Source organism: Brachionichthys hirsutus, chromosome 10, assembly GCF_040956055.1.
Source record: "Brachionichthys hirsutus isolate HB-005 chromosome 10, CSIRO-AGI_Bhir_v1, whole genome shotgun sequence".
NCBI classification, from domain to species: domain Eukaryota; kingdom Metazoa; phylum Chordata; class Actinopteri; order Lophiiformes; family Brachionichthyidae; genus Brachionichthys; species Brachionichthys hirsutus.
The window spans coordinates 9,243,463-9,260,388 of NC_090906.1; the positions used below are offsets into that span (position 1 = coordinate 9,243,463).

Consider the following 16,926-nt stretch of genomic DNA (forward strand, 5'->3'; position numbering starts at 1 on the left):
ATACTAAGTTCTTGCTAGGTAAAGTTCCAAAAAAGCCAAAGTGGAAAATGAAATGCTATTTTTTTTTTTGACTTTGAAAATGGTTATTATAAAATGACAGAGCAGTTAGACTTCCTTAGCTATATGATAGAGAGCAAAGGCAGGATGTTGGTGGTTGTACGGCTTTGGAAAAGACAGAATGAACATATTCAATCCTATTTTATCTATACATTCTTAATACATTTTTTTAATTTCCATGTTTTACTAATTTCATATTTCCCCTCCGCATCTCCTTTGCCTCCTTCCAGTCTATACTCGTGTGGTAGAGTGGGTGCTAGGGAGACCTGCAGAGCTATAACCAGCAGGAAAGGTGCTGTACGGACTCATGTTGGAGAGGCCCATCAGGGAGTTGGGGATCATGGTGATGTTGTTGGGAGTCATCAGAGGGATGTCGTCAGGGGAGCGACGTTGGCTTAGAGAGAAGTCCAAGCTTGGCAAGACATGAAGAGGATTGTGAAGGGCCTCACACTGGTTCCTCTGCTGGGATGACAGGGTCTCATCAATGGTGTTGGTGTGGCTCACGTTGTTGCCCTTGCTATCGCATTGGGGACTGGGCTGCTGGGATGTGTCCTGCCGACTGCGTTTGTCCTTGCGGTAGTACAGAGCGGCGAAGGCCAGGACGTTGAGAAAGAGTAGTGACGCCCCAACAGCAATGGTGACGCTGAGCTCTGTGGAGTAATCTCTTGGGTTCGGCATGATCAGGGGACCCATCTCCCTCCCCCCCTCCCCATCAATGTGGGCGGTAGATACAGGAGGTTGGCCATTGGTGCCAGATCTCTTACCATTGGACTGGGTTGGGTCCAGTGGCGTGACCCTGGTGGTGGTGGAGGAGTAATGGAACATGTCATGGAGGTTGTAGAGATGCGGCACCAGATGCTTCCAGAAAGCCACCTTGGTCGCACGGTAGTGATCGCGGATGCGAGGCTTCAGGCCGATGTGCAAGTACAGCTGGTCATAGGGGTCGTACTTGGACCAGGCCACCTCCTCGAAGCGGTTCGCCTTTGTGTGGATGAACTTGGTGTCCTGTGGTACTGGCTTGTTTGGATCCCTACAGACACATCACAGAGAGAGAAAGCAAGTCATTAGAAATGAATAGGGTTGAAGAGTTATGGTCAGAAGACGGGCTATTCATCCTCGGCCAGCATCTCTTTACATTGCATTATGATGATTACATGAAATCAGAATAAGGGGTAATTAAACTGTCTTTTTGATGTTTCATTGTTTTAGAGCCTTTAATTATTTATGTGATTTATTTTTCCATACAATGATGTAGGTGGCTATTGATAAAATACCTTTCCTCATATCGTCACAATGATTTCCTGTATTTCCACTCCAAATGGAACAAAAAGCTCTGATCTTTGATCGTAAAACCCAAAGAAGAACTTAACTAACAGAAGACCAAAACTAAAAAACTAAAGTCAACACAATGTAATGCCTCTGGTTGATGTATTTTGTATTTTCATTATAAAAAGTGGCACCTTGGATTTTACGTGCACATTCTGAGTACAGCAGCCCTGAATGAGAAAGGACAGCACAGGTAACGGGAGGCCCTTGAGGAGAGAGAACTCGCCCCCCCCCCCCCCCCCAGCTCCTTGTTTCAAGTGTATAACCATAATCTAACATACTTTATACTCAGATGAATAATAAGTACCACTTTAATGAAGACCATGGTATGATGTGTTAACAGACTATCAAAGTTGTGCATTACAGGTCCACTCTGTTGGGCCGTAATATATATAATATGGGTCTAAATGTGTGTCCCAAACATTTTCTTGAAACACTTTTGATCTATTTCTGTAATGATTATTTGTGCTTCACCTTGATGTGAAGTTAGCAGACATTTATCGCAGACATCTTTACTGCCGTTTCAGATCTTCTCTGCAACCTTTTCGTTTAAGCGGTGCTCTAAACATTTATGTGATATACCCTGTAAAATCCATCAACTTCAGGAAGTCTGCCGAAAGTGCTGAAAAATTGTTATGTGTGTAAAGAGAGGTTTCACTGTAGCCTAAAATGGCTCTTTAAAAAAAAAAAACAGTGCCAATTTTGCATTAGGTGGTGGAAACAATCTAAAACCATTTCATGCAACTCTGCAGTAAAACCTCACTTTTAAGAGTGTGTAAAATTAAACTTTTCTTTAGATGAATGGTAAGGTCAAGTGTTTCTGAACAAGGGTAAGTAGACCTATCGTACAGTAAAAAGCGTCTGCGAATGAATGATGGAGCTAATTAATAGAGTTATAATGTTAAGGATTTTATATTAATTGCTCAAATTAATTGTCCGTTCTGTGCTAACAAAGAAGATGCGATAACTCAGAGCAGTATCTTTCTATCTTGTAATCCTAAACGAAGGGCAAACGTAACCGTACGAGGGAAAACAAGACAAGGAAAGGTCTGCACCAGCCAATTATGTTATACTACAGGAATATAAAATAGTACTGAGTGAGATTTTTTTTTTTTTTTTTTTTCTTTTCTTCATTTTTTTCATTTTCTAACCGCTTATTCCGCTATCGGGTCGCGGGCCAAGCTGGAGCCAATCCCAGCAGTCAATGGGCGAGAGGCAGGGGACACCCTGGACAAGCCGCCAGTTTATCGCAGGGCAACACAGAGACAGACAACCAGCCACACACACACTCACACCTACGGGCAATTTAGTGTCACCAATCAGCCTAGGCTGCATGTCTTTGGTGGTGGGAGGAAGCCGGAGAACCCGGAGAGAACCCACGCAGACACGGGGAGAACATGCAAACTCCTCACAGAACGGCCACAAGCCGGAGACGAACCTGCGACCATCTCGCTGTGAGGCAACAGTGCTTACCACTGCGCCACCGAGCCGCCCGAGTGAGAATTTAAAGGTAAATAATGTGCTTTTCATTTAACTTTTATTCGCCACCGGATGTGCTATTACTCACCCGCTCTTGGCAAAGTTGGTCCAATAAGTCATGACCACAGCACTGAGCATGATGTCGTTCCTGGAGAAGTTGCAGGGGAACAGGTCTGTAGGGCCCACCATTGGGATGCCAAACACATAAGGGACCTCATCTCCGTGCGCTGAATCGGACCACACTGGCTTCATGAGGCTCTGGCAGTGGTGGTAGAAGGCATAGAAGTATGTAGGCGAGCCATAGCGAGCGTGTAGGTCTGCCGTCACCACTGAGGGCTCCACCCATTGGTGGTCAGTGAACAGAGCCACCAGGGTCTTTCTCCTGGTTTCTGGGTTGTCCTTGTCAGCCCAGTCTGTGTACATGAATTTAATTGTCTCCCTCAGCGTATCCTTCCCCTCCGGGTAGCCGTACAAGCTGTCCACAAAATCTGAGACAGCGAAGTCAAAGTCGCTGCCAGACACACCGTCCTCCAGATCCATTACGTTCTCCACAAATCGCAGTCCTTCTCCCTGATTGACGCCCAGCATGATATCATAGTTGAGGAACTCTCCCTGTTCCATCAGAATCTCTGGGTCGTCGGGTATGACATCGCCATCGATTACAGGACCAAATGCCACACGGTATCGCGCGGGTTGGATGTCTTGCTCCACCAGCTCCTTTGCACTCTTCTTCTGCAAACAGGACACCATGTCCACGGTGTCCAGCACGTTGCAGCCAACTCTTTCCGCCAACATTCGCGTGTACTTGACTGGTTGGTAGTTAACAGCCCAGCTGGATAGTGCTGAGCCACTTTGGATAATGGCTCTATGGAACAAACCTTTGGATAGAACATTGAGAACAATACAAGCCCAATTAGCAGCGATAAGCTTTGACCTATCATACTACTTCGAGCCAATATATGATTTGTTTTGCACTAATTGCGATTCAATTTAATCAATGGTTTGTGGCAGCAAAAATGTCAGGAAGATGAAACTAGGCTAAGTGTGTCGAAAACAAAATTTGAGAAAAGTTTAGTCGAGTCCTACTAATGTGAATCGTCTCAGACAGGGAGTTAGAGGAAGAAATTAACTGGTCTGTTCTATTGTCATGATAATGGTCAAACTTATGAAAATATGCCTATTTGCATTGTTTCCCCTGTTGGCGTTATTGTTTGTTGAATGTGTTGGGTATAGATTGCTGATTCAAACTGTGCAGCAGTGGGTCTGTACAGAGAGCTGAATATGCAGTAACCCTGATCCCTCAATGTTGATACAGTAAACACTGCTCGGTGGAATTGTTTATATGCAGCACGTCACCTCTATCCCCAAGGATTTTGTGTCCCACCTACAAAATGACAAGTGATATGTTGTATATATTGAACTGAAAAATACTCTGCTGAGGTTGAGACATACCAGTCGCTGCAAAAAAGAGTGTCACTTTTTCCCCTTTTTTGCTGTCATTTATTTAGATTTTAGGGCAGCAGCTAGTCTGCTTCAAAGACAGCTGGAGGGCTCTGTGCGTTCGCTGCAATGTAGCGAGGGCATCTGATTCAAATCACACACAAAAAAGGCCTCAGTCTCCCTGGCATTGATGAAACCGCACCATTTCGCCCCGTCTTGTGATTATGTCCAGCATCAATGGGCGGACCAGGGTAATTATACGGCAAAGATAAGGTAGTGAATTCCCAATGGCTACTCGTATGGAATCCCCCACCTTTGATTCTTGCATTGAGCTTTGGTGAAGTGTTAACAAAAGACATGATATCCATTGAAGATACATATTTTTGCATAATTTTCTTTCTGTGGCTAGCAGGCTCCTCTAGGACATGCATTATACATGCTATAAATATTCAATATTTTAAATTGAACAACTTTCTTTTTTGTAATTTAATATGCATTGACATCTGATAAACATCATAAACAAACTACAGCTTATAGATTCATTCATTGATTTTTGAATCTAAATGGGATTTTCAATGTTAAAATGTAATATTTTTTCTTGACCTCATTCAGAATCAGATACAGAAGACATTTTTCATGATATTTAATATCGTACCCCTTTATGACTGTGATTTTTGGTGAGTGAATTGAATACATATTTTACAAGAAATGGTGGAGTGGTTAGCTCTGTCGCCTCACAGCAAGAAGTTACCGGGTTAGAATCCTGTCTGTGTGGAGTGTGTATGTTGTCCGCGTGGGTTAATTATTTTCATCAGGCCCTGCTTTGTTCACACATTTGTCTTTGGGGAAATAATCTTAACCTCATTTTTCTCAATCACAGAATGCAGTGAAAAAACAAGACACCAATTTTAAATATTGGTCAGTCTGGACGGTAACAACACAGCGATGCAGGTGAGCATGATGGAACAGGGAAAACGGTCTCATGCTGGTAGACATCGCTAAGATGAATGTTTTAAGAGGCAAAGCTTTTAGCCTGATTAGATTGAATGGGGGGGACAAAAGCCATCACTTACTAAACAAATGCCCCTTTTACCCTGCTCCCATATCTGAACATTTTATCTCTCTGACAGACCATTTAGAGCTGCATTTGGGACAAAAATGTATGGGCCAGTGGCGCAATGGATAACGCGTCTGACTACGGATCAGAAGATTCCAGGTTCGACTCCTGGCTGGCTCGCCGTTTTCTGTTACTGTTACATGTTGCACGACTTCACCGAGAGAAATTCCTAGTCTGTGAACCCTCATTGATAATGGCAATAAACTGATTCTGATTCTGAAAAAAAAAAAGGAAATTCCAGTTGAAAAACTTTGTCTTTCTGTTGTGTTCAAATTGGGGAAGATTCTTACCTTCTGAATGGTGGGACAGAGTTAGCAGACTGACACAAGAAGCACCGATTCCAGATCCAAAAACTGTGATGCGGCCTGGGTCTCCCCCAAAGTAACCAATGTTCTTACTTATCCAACGTAGAGCTTGAATCTGATCCAGGAGCCCGTAGTTCCCTTTTGCTGCCTGGTCACCAGTACTGAGAAAACCTAAGACACACAGACAGACAGCATTACCAGAGCTGAAGTAGAGCTACGGTCCATGTAGCGCACGGCTTTGATCTAAACTTGTAGCCCAGCAGGACATCTGAATGAACTGAAACCATTTTTTCCTCTCGTGCAAATATGCATTTGCTCTCATCCACAGTGTCTCGACTACTTTCGTCAACTACTCCTAATCGTCTCCGCGCAGTGGCGCCCCTCAGGAAGCGATCAGGGCTCTCCTCATCAGACGTGAAGGCTCTATTCCCAAGTGACTTGATAAAAGTACATAAATAAATATTTTACTTGTGCCTATCTTCTTACGTGAACATCATAAAACAACACAGAGGTCACTTTCATCTTCAAATTGTTCTTATTACTTATTCCCCTGTCTTGTCTTGTCGAATCTAAAAATACAATGTTTTAAAATTGAAAAACAAGGAGATGGAAAACTTCTGACCTTGGGAATTTTGCGTCTATGAATAGAGTTTAAATTCTTCTTTTTTTTTCTTCTTCAAGAAAGACAAAGGCTGATTATCTTGTACAGATTAGATAAATCAATCTACATAATGGGAAAAATGACTGGGTCTAACGAGTACATGATATGATTTGAATTTGCACCATTTTCTTTTTTTTTCCTTAGGACACCACTTGTAATAAAAGGAAGCTCTCAGCTGTTTATATTTTCTCATACTGTTTCAGGTTTTCTCTCGTGTCTCTTCTCTCATTATAGGTTAACAACAGCAGCACAAGGTGGAATTAATGATCACTGTCACATGTTATTCTCTAAATAACTACATCTTAAATAAAGGCTAAACACCCCATTGGAAGCCTCATTGAGAGTTACCACACCGAGACGCGCCGTCATCACCTAATATTCCAATTCTATAGTTGAGTGTGACGACAACGACATTCCCATAGCTGGCCAATATGCTGCCGTCCATCATGTTCCCAGTGCCCTCCATGTAGGAGCCTCCATGGATGTAGACCATCACGGGTCGAGCTTCAGAGTCCCTTATATCTGCAATGTCAACACACACATGCTGAGCAGAGGTAATGAAACAGATCTAAATTATATAAAGCAAGCATGAGTCAGTGTGAGCTCAGTATGGAGTATGGGTAAAGACCGCTTGGAGAAGGTGCTTAGAAGCAGTGGTAAGGCCTGATGTTTGTAAGCTGCAATGAGAATCATAAAATGCATGGTAAGGAGCGTATGACTAAATGTAAAATGCAATTAACAATGGTTGAATCCGGCGCTCAACCAATCATTTGTTGTACTAGAGCTCTCGCTTTCCAGTGGTGCGATTTGAAATAGAAACTTTCATGGAAAATAGAAAATCTATGTTGCATGTTTGGAGATCAATTTGTTCTGTGCCTAATATAGAAATCTAAGACCGGCAAGTGAATAATGATCGCTGTGTTAGGCTGCAGATGAAGCACTTATTCAAAGGATTGCAATATTTTAGGAGGGCATGACATGCAGGAGCAGCAGACCTATATGGTTGTGATTGAGCTTGTATAATTTAGAGCTAAGATATTTTCAAAATAAAAGACCTCCCGACAGTTACACTGAGAGAACTATAAGAATTGAATGATCTCCATACACCGAACTCAAGCTAAAAGAATCCATGCATCAAGACTTCGAGCTCTTAAGAATACCTTCAGATACATGAGTCTCAGCATGTGAGAAAGCCGCCCCCTTTTTCTTGTGTAGGCTCCCTGGGGTTCACATGAGGAAAAGAAGAAGTACAAAATTCAAAATAGAATGTTTGATTGTGCGCCTTATTTAATATGATCCAATCAAATGGACCGAATCAGGAGAAAAAAGATAAACCATCAATTACAGGGAAAAAAAAGAAGTTGAGTGAATTTAAATGTTTTCATTCCTCCTACGCTTTCTTTATGACAAAATGAAAATTAATCAACGATCTTTGTTCCTTTTTAAATAGTTCTAGGAAATGGTGTACGATGTGTGTCTATACACACACACACACACACACACACACACACACACACATACACACTGTTATTTTTGAATTCTTTATGTGTGTTGTCATACGCTGCCTCTGCAATGAGTGGAGTAATACATCTTTCACGGTTGATTTTATCTCCATGTACTGTTTCCTTTTTCTTCAAAGTGCAAAAGCACTGCAGTGGAGTTGCCAAAGATAAGAGGTATATGGTTTTACTGATGAATATTTAATGAAAGTCACTGCACTGCCCTCGGTGTATTTTGAACAAACGATTATTAATTCTGAAAAAATAAAAATGTAGAGGGATGAGTTGTTTTATTTCTGTTGAAATGAGAATGCAAAATTGAGATTTAATTAACCTGTTTATGCTCCGGGTGGGGGGGGGGGGGGGGGGGGGGGCGTTAGGGAGCACTCAGACCAGGAGCTTTGCAAAATGTGGCTGCACCATTTTGGACTGCTACCTCTCAAGCAGGCTGTTTATCTGCTGTTGCTACGCTACTATAGAAAAGTCAGTCAGCAAGTGCGATGTTCCACACAAAAGCAAGCTGAAAGCAGTTCAACTTTGAAATGCTGAAGGTTTTGTATTATACTGAATGGTGGATGAGGGAGGTAATACATTCTAAATAAAACATGTTTATAAGGTGCATAGAAGTTACCTGAAAGGGAAATGCATTTGTCAATATATGACCGATATTTGGAGGTTAGAGTTTATCGCATCACCGTAATATCATGTTGTTCTGCTAATCTACAGATTCCCTGTCATGCAAAATGTCCCTTTATTTGGCGCAGTTCAGTTCTAATAGACTGCATGAATGGGAGGGATGCAGCAAGTGATCGACAGGAGCTGAATCGTGTACCTCGCTAATTGAGCCCCGACAGATGCACTGTTTAAAGAAGCAGAGATTTACAGAAAAACAAAAGCTGTACATTTTACAAAAAGTGGGCACTGCTAGCTCCACTAGTTCTCCTAAGTCGTTTTTCATAATTACATTTGGATGTTAAGCAGTGACAGTCAAAATTATTGCTTCGTTTTAGGTGAACCGATACTTGAACACCTAAACCTCAGCAACATTTCACTGGGGTATCTATTAGTGGGGAAAACAACAATATCCAATGCATTTATGTTCCGTTGTGGGTCTTTGTTCATCTACACACAATCTGTGACTAAAGCGCAGCAGCTTCTGTAGCAATAATTGCCAATGAATAAATACTAAAAAAAAAAGATTGTTATTTCCAATTGATAATAACTGCAAAAGGTAAAACACGGCGCTTTGGATGGTAAGTCAGCCCGTGGTGGCAGCGATGGCGTGATCGGAGCGGTGATCATAAGCGTGCTTTATGATTATGACGACAGCAGTGTAACATCGGAGACAACGCAATAACGATCAATGAACATGGGACTTCATTGCTGTCGACTTTATCTCCCCAACTCACCATCCTCTGTCGGCGTGTAGATGTTCAGGTATAAACAGTCCTCGCTCTGATCCTGAATGTAAGTGGCTACCGTGTCCAGGTTATAGGTGAACCATATGGGCATCATGATCTCCGGGACAGTGTAGTGAATGTTCTGAGGGCACACGGGCATGAAGTGGGTGGCATTCTTGATACCTGACCAAGAGGAGGGCTGCTCGGGGGGCATGAAACGCTTCTCACCCACAGGTGGGGCGGCATATGGGACCCCCAGATACTGATCGACAGGCCTGAGCACCTCGCTGGGCACAGGAACCCTGAGGCCACGCAGTTTTCCAAACTGAGTGGTCACTGTCGGGTAAAATTTCTGGCTTGTTGCCTTTGTGAATGACCAGCAGGAACAAAGTATCCACCAAAGAAGAGCACAGTGGGTAATGGTGACAGTCCCTTGCTGATGTAGAAGGTGTGCAGGCAACAGATGGTCTCTAAACGTAGCCAGCCACATGGTCTGGTCAAAGCAGTGCTGCTGCACAGCACAAATACACTGTGGTGTCTGCTCAGCCCCTCTGAAGCGACCCTGTCAAACCGACATCCGTCGCTGCGGCTTTGGCTGAGACGGTTATCAAATCCAGACGCACCTCAGCCAGGTATGGGACGTCCCCACGTCCACTTTTCATTGCAGAACAGAGAAATCTGAAAAGAAGATGATCAGAACAGGTCAAATGTTTGAGTATGATTTTCTCCTCGTACATTGTGGCAGAGTCGAGGCACAATCCATGGCTCTGAGGCATGAAGCCCACGGCGCTCCTTGTCATTGGTTTTCCTCAGTCACTCCTACACTTCAGTGTTGATCACCTCTGGGGATAAACTGCTGCTTTAAAGCAGATTAAATCTTTGAGATCAGGGAATGCTGATTCTTGTAAATTACATGCACATTTTAATTACATATACATTGTTTAATATAAAATGTTGCCACATAAGTTCAATGTGAAAGGTCAGATTTATTGCAGTATATTTCTATCACAGCTAATTAATAACTTATCCTAATTTAATTCAAATAATGCAAATCATCTGTGCCTATTCAGCCACTTTCTGTAAAAAATTAAAGGGGAAATTCTACACAAAATTAATGTACTTATTGAAATATCAAATATGCATAATGTCAAAGTCTGTGGATCACTGGAGGAGGCAAAGGTGGGAATAAGAAAAATCTATCTGCTACAATGACAGAGTAACATTGAGAAAACATCTCTTTTATTATGAAGATGAAATAACCTCAAGAGCAAAGTCAGGCACATCTTTAATATCCACTGAAGGAAAATTAAAAGTATCACCTTGGGATGAAATCATCTGAACTGATTGCTATGTGCAGTGATACGTCTAGAAAATGTCTCAAAAATAGGTAATGCTTCTGTCTAACATCTGGGAAGTACTGACATACACTATAAGTGCCTCCTCCAAGCCCAAGTCCCATCCTCCACCCTAATGGGTAGTCCATTAGATAAAAATGGAGGGTGAAGGTCTTTTATTCAGCCTTTAAGAGCAGCAGAAATGTATTGCTTACGTTCACGTCCAGTATGTAGAAAAACATGTTCCTTTTTCAAAGGACAAACAACCTGGAAGCCATAACTGTAATGCTGCCGGATTCTCCTGCGATACCAATACCACAATCATCCCTTACTTTATATGAATTATCATGCGATTGATCATATAATTTCATTTCCTGAAGCTGAGAAGACACATTCTCATCATCATATCTGGAACAGATATTGGTATATTATATATATTGGACTGCGTGCATGCAAACGTGCACAGTTCTGCTTTCCATGAACATATTCTGCTTTCATATGTGTGACGACAAGTGCTACCTATAGTCGCGGGTTTACCGGTGGGCACGCTGCAACCAACAGGAAAATGCACATTCACACAGAAAGCTACACGCACTACGTATGCCAATTAGGCATCACTGTAAGCTCGCCCATGGAGAACCACGGCGAGCAAGCTGTGTTCTGCGCCTTCCAATTAACTACTTTGTCATCCAAAATGCATCCCGTCTCCGTCCTTTCTCGGAGAGCCGTTGGCTTAATACACTCGACATCAGATTCTTGCTGCCTTGTTCAATGAACAAAGCAAAAACAAGCTTGTTAACCTAATCAAATCTATTGACAAGTAGAGTCTCGAGCGTTGTGGAAGACATGCAGCCAGACCCGCTTTCGTTCAATCTGATGAGCCTATCTATTAGAACTAAAGACACTGTCGTCCTCCTACTATGAGAGACTCATTAACCAGATGTGGTGCATTGGCTTTTCTTTTCCCTTCGCCTGCAGCATCTTGTTTACACTGGCAGGAACATAAGCACAGATAAATGAAGGATGCTCTCTCTTTCACAGGTGTGAAGGAGCACGTTACCTGATGCTTTTAAATCATTGCGGTTTTCTCAAATGTAAACAATGGGACAAAATGGAGCAACATCACACAGGTTCGTTAGAGAGGCAGCGCTGCCACAGGCCAGATCAGTCTGTATTAATAAATGTTCCCCATTATCAATAAAAGATAAGCCCGCCTTCTTCCATCCCCTATCTGATATGTGACAGTGATGTACGGCTTCCCAGACGTTAAAATGGAAACAATAAAGAAACTGATTTTTTCCTCCACCGAGGCGGTTATGTGATCGGCGGTGTTTGTTTGTCTGTCCGTTAGCAAGATAACTCAAAAAGGTCTGCACCGATCCTGATGAAATTTTCAGGAAATGTTGGGAATGTTACCAGAAACAGAGGATTGCATTTTGGTGAGGATCCAGTAGAGAGCCTGGATTATGGATTTGTTTGAAATTTGCAGTCAATGGAGCTTCAAAATGTATTCCTCAATATCTTGATTCATTATTGGCCAAGATTTATGGGATTTGACACAGTCATGAAGGGGGGTGTTCTCTAGCTAACCACCAAATTTCATCTGAATCGAATCCAGAATGATTTTAGAAAATAAATATTACATTTTAACATCGAAAACCGCATTCAAAAATCTGTTAGGAATACACATCTGATTCACTTTTACTTTTCATGGTTGGTGTGTAAAGATACCAAGAACAATTTAGAACCTTTTGCCGATGATCCAAATCAACGTGTGGATGGTGTAAATCTATTGGAGGGAATGAGCTGCTTGGCGGAGGTCTGCGCTCTCTGAGTGCTCTTCTAGATTTTTCTATTGTAGATTGGGGCACATCTTCTAGTTTGAAACCGACATGCATAATAAATCATTTGGAGGGAAATAAAATCCGCTCCGCTCACAAACCTGGTATTAGCACTTATCAAGTTGGCACTTGTGGACTGTATAAATACACCAGTGAGAAGTGATCCATTGTGCCGACTGTATGAAAGATGCATGCTGGGGCTTTAGACCACATGGATAAATTAATTCTTAAAATAAGTGACCATTTAATTCGATCTGAATTTTTGATATTATGCTCAATAGACTTGCAATTTTCTTTGCAGTTTGAATAAAATTAAACTTGTAAATGAAATGACAGCCGTAGGGTGTTTATTTTAGAGCTGATGATTGTCGACGCAGTCTACTTCATTTTTGCATAATTATTTTTCCAACTTGTGCTCAGAGATTGCACAGACATGCTAAAAGCTGGCACCAAATTTAAGATGTGTAATATAAGAAAACCATCAGTCAGGTTTGATGCACCACAATATTAAGACAACAGAAAATGATTTTGTTTAAATCATGGATTCAATATTTATTGCCATTTAAGGCTTCCAATAAATGTAAGCAACGGAGTTCAAAAATCAAATTGATTTACTAATATAGGCAGACTTTCCTCAACAGCTTTAATTCCCATTTGACTGACTTGATCTCACTTACAGACCTATTAAAATGATTGCTATATGTCTCTTGTGTCTTTTACTACACCTTCATCATCGACAGACACATGAATTAATCAAACTAATCAAATGCTCCAGGACAACATGTTATCGATTATGCCTCCGGTATATAGCCTGGGGGCCCTTAACATGAAAGCATGAGCCGCTGTGTCAGACACTTGGACTCCCAAATGTCCTTGTAATTCGACTGGTGTGGATGAAAACTCTAATTTAGCAGGGCAGTAAATATGAGCAGGGATCGATGCATGGAAGATACATGCAGGCAGCAACTCAACATAAGGATTCTACCCGTTTCATAAATTGATGCACAGATCCAGACCTGCATGCACGGAGAAAAGCCACAGCCACAGCCCAGATAGCATCGACACACTGCTGTAGTGTGTGTGGATGTGTGTGTGCGTGCGTGTGTGCACGGTGAGCCTGACAAGCTTGTTCAATCTGAGTCTAGGATGATGTTATTCTGAACAAAAACAGAGAACAATTTGGAAACGAATGTTGTCTATCGATGAGTATTCGCTTTGGATGAAACAATCAGAACAAAGATTCGTCCCATGGAAAATAAAAATAGAATGATTAGGTTAACTCACCTGATCTTACAGGAGCTGATGCGCGCTCCGTGTCGAGGTTTCCTCCATGCTATATGCGCCCCTGTGAGGAGACAATAGACTGCGTGCGAAATATGTCCCCAGCTTCACTATCAAACGCGCGGATCTTTACTATCTTATCTCCCTGCTTTACGCAGCCTGTGCGCTTTGCGCATTCACGACGCCAAGGTCAGGAGCGCCAACGATTTTTAATGGAGCGCCCACCACGGAGCTCTCCACTTGCCAGCGCGTTACTAGGCAACCGCTGGGATACGCCAGTGCATTAAATTCACCCTCCAACAACTGAGAAAAAAAAAAAAATCCTAATTTAGAAACCATCGGGTCGCCCCCCTAACCCCGCGCAGCGCTCGTATAGAGCAGGCTCTCTGTGCGCAGGTGAGTAGAATCCGTCCAGCTTTTATTAACAGGAGAGCCGAAGCGTGCGCAAGAATGGCAGGCTCGCCATCCCGGATATAATCAATGTAATTGTCACATGCCTTTTAGTAAAGTGTGATAAGACTAAGCAGGATAGGAAAAGAAAAATACTACAGAAGAAAAAAAAACATGAAAAAGCGTCCTGCAATCCTTCCCCCCCCCCTCCCCAATTTGGCTTTGTAATTTATTTTAAATTAGATATAATCATTTATCTCTGTGCAAAGCGTAAACAAGATCAATTCGTCATATTCGTCGACAAATAGGAAATTGCATTTTTAAAAAGTATTGCAATAACAGTTCCGCCCTGGTTTAACAAGCAGAATAAATGAGACACGCGTTTGGTTTTATTCAGCTTTATCTACAGCTGCCACAGTAAACTGATTTATGAGCTAGAAAAGTTACTTCGGTTCTTTATGGACCACCAGGAGGATCTCAGAAGCAGCAAAATCATATTTTAATGAGGGATGTGGGCTCGGGCTTCTGCAGCATTGTTACGCTGTAGTTTAAATAAACATTTGATTGTCAAACTGAAACCTTCCACATTCAGCAGCATATAGATCACAAAGTTGCTGACAGGGAAAACATTTTCCACATATATCCCTTTTAAAGCCCAGCGGTCTTGAATAGCAGCTGTGATGGTGATTTGTGCATATATAGAGCAGAGCTATTGTCTTGATAGCAGTTGGAAGAGATGTCTGTTTCAAGCTGGGTGATAAACCCAAAAGGAAGTTTTTCATTTCAATAAAACATAGTAATTTGATGCTCATGCAGAGATACGTAAATGGTGGGTTCCCAAAAGTGGAATGATTAATAGATTTGTTATTACCAAGCAACTGAAAAAAAAAAAAAAAAAAGGATACTGCATTCCAGCTCATTTTAGCTGGGCCTTTCCACATATATCCTTTAAAGCACAGTGCGGAAAGCAAAAAGTTCATCAAGCACATCTTGTAAGGAAGACTTCATTATTAAAGATACAATTTCCAGTCCAGATATTTGCAGTCATGGACAGTTTCTTCTGATGTTGTGGGCTGAATCAGCTTGATTAGGGATAAAAATGCAGCAATTTCCGTGGCCTAGGGTCTGCCAGGATGCCCATTGTATACCCGTAAGTCAGGATGTGAGAAATATTAACATTTTCTTTAATTATGAAGAGGCTGAACTGACATCAGTTGAGCATGTCGCGTTGCAGCTGATGCCAGTTCAACCTCTTCATAAGAACTCGGACAAATTTAAGTGAATGCATAATATGTATAGTCCCCAATACATGACTCAAATGCCAGAGCAATATGGATCTGCCAGGAGTTGCACCTTCATCTAGTCATTGAGGGAGGTGGGAGAATCGGGCCATGACCCGATGCTGTTTGGTTAGGCAGCGTGATCAAGTGGTTGGCTTTGCTGAAAGTGGAGATTTTTGAGTTGCCATGGAGAAGGACTTTCATCTACAGGAGACAGGGGTGAAAACATCTGACAGCATAGTTCCAGGGTGGATGGAGAACTCATGAATCCCTTATGACATGTGAGCATGAGGTATAGGGACTGGCAACACAGCAGGTCTGCTTCGGGTGGGTAGACTTTCAGAATGAGCAGACAGTTGCAATGTGGGAGAAGTACAAAGAAGAAGAAAAAATAAGCTTCCACAGAATCCCTCAGGATGAGCAGAATGATATGTCTGAGGAGTGGGTGCGTATATCCTCGAGCCCCTGCAACATGAACCAAAATCAGTCTGCCAAATTGAACACCGGCTGTCTGCCTTTTTTGATATTTTAACAGTCACCACTGGAGAACTACTTTTATTAGAGCGTAAGTGTCCCTCAAAGACACGGAGCTGCACCTTTCTGTTTTTAATAAGGGCCGGTGGTATTACCTCTTTTTTCTGGATTCCCGACGCTGCTTCTGATATCGCTTTACATCTGCTTTGTTATTCAAGACCAGCTGCAGTGTTAGCCAAGTGCTGAGAGGACAGTACAACAACATGCCCAAAAAATGTAAAGCACTTCCACGGTTATCCTCAAACAACCACTTCCCTACTGGCATCTCTGGCTTTTCTTGCCAATGTTCCTCTTATGTGTTGTCAGTTATGTATTGCCATCAACTCTATCATTTATTTCATTTATGTTATTGCATTGCCAGGTTGGATCGATATATATATATATGGCCGTTTATATGTATAAATCAGACTAAAATGTCTCTTTGTTGTCTTGAATACACCATAAATAGATTAGATTAGATGAAACTTTAATGAACCCCAGAGGGAAAGTGGGTCATGGCAGCTGTAGAGAAGAAGATTTGCCATTGTTATAATCAAACAGATACAAGAAGATACCGGTCAAGAATAACACAGGATACCAGCAGGATAGGCTATATGGAAATATAGTGTTTATGGTAATTATAGTCAATTCAGCAGCCAATTAAATTACAAGCAATAAATGGCGTCCTTTGTTTGGCAGTGAAAGTATGATTACAATTAGATTTGAAATACGTGCGAAACGAGCAGCAACTGCAGATAGAGGAATACATGCACACAAACGTGTCAAAATATGGAAATAGTTAATGTAAAGTATTCATATACTAATTATTTTACAGCTGTAGAAATACAAGTTGAAATGGCTGTGGCTTAGGTGGTAAGTCTTTCCCCCCATTCTCCATATTAAGGTATCCTTAAGAAAGATTCTAAACCCCAATTTTGTGCCTGGGCGCTCCCAGGGCTGTCCACTGCTTCTCAGGGACAGCTGAAATGCAGATGAAGAATTT

The 16,926-nt window shown here is 41.9% G+C and overlaps 1 protein-coding gene and 1 non-coding gene across 2 annotated transcripts; one reads left to right on the forward strand and one right to left on the reverse strand.

Moving 5' to 3' along the window:
- Positions 1 to 288: 288 nt before the first annotated feature.
- Positions 289 to 9,774, reverse strand: LOC137899951 (neuroligin-3-like). Its single transcript, XM_068743983.1, has 6 exons — positions 9,294 to 9,774; positions 7,546 to 7,605; positions 6,758 to 6,907; positions 5,710 to 5,895; positions 2,951 to 3,740; positions 289 to 1,087 (listed from the first exon to the last, which is right to left on the reverse strand). Exons 1-6 carry the CDS (start codon positions 9,772 to 9,774, stop codon positions 289 to 291), a joined length of 2,466 nt encoding a protein of 821 aa, XP_068600084.1.
- Positions 5,467 to 5,539, forward strand: trnar-acg (transfer RNA arginine (anticodon ACG)). The gene has a single exon. It is a non-coding gene; the product is annotated as a tRNA-Arg (tRNA).
- Positions 9,775 to 16,926: the final 7,152 nt, after the last annotated feature.

Bases quoted from the DNA above. Each gene is read 5' to 3' on its own strand.
- LOC137899951 (XM_068743983.1), bottom strand. From the start codon at position 9,774: ATGTGGCTGGCTACGTTTAGAGACCATCTGTTGCCTGCACACCTTCTA. The intron at 6,908-7,545 runs GTATTCTTAAGA...TTGACATTGCAG, and splicing joins TGAGACTCATGTATCTGAAG to ATATAAGGGACTCTGAAGCT. The intron at 1,088-2,950 runs GTGAGTAATAGC...ATGTGTCTGTAG, and splicing joins ACCAACTTTGCCAAGAGCGG to GGATCCAAACAAGCCAGTAC.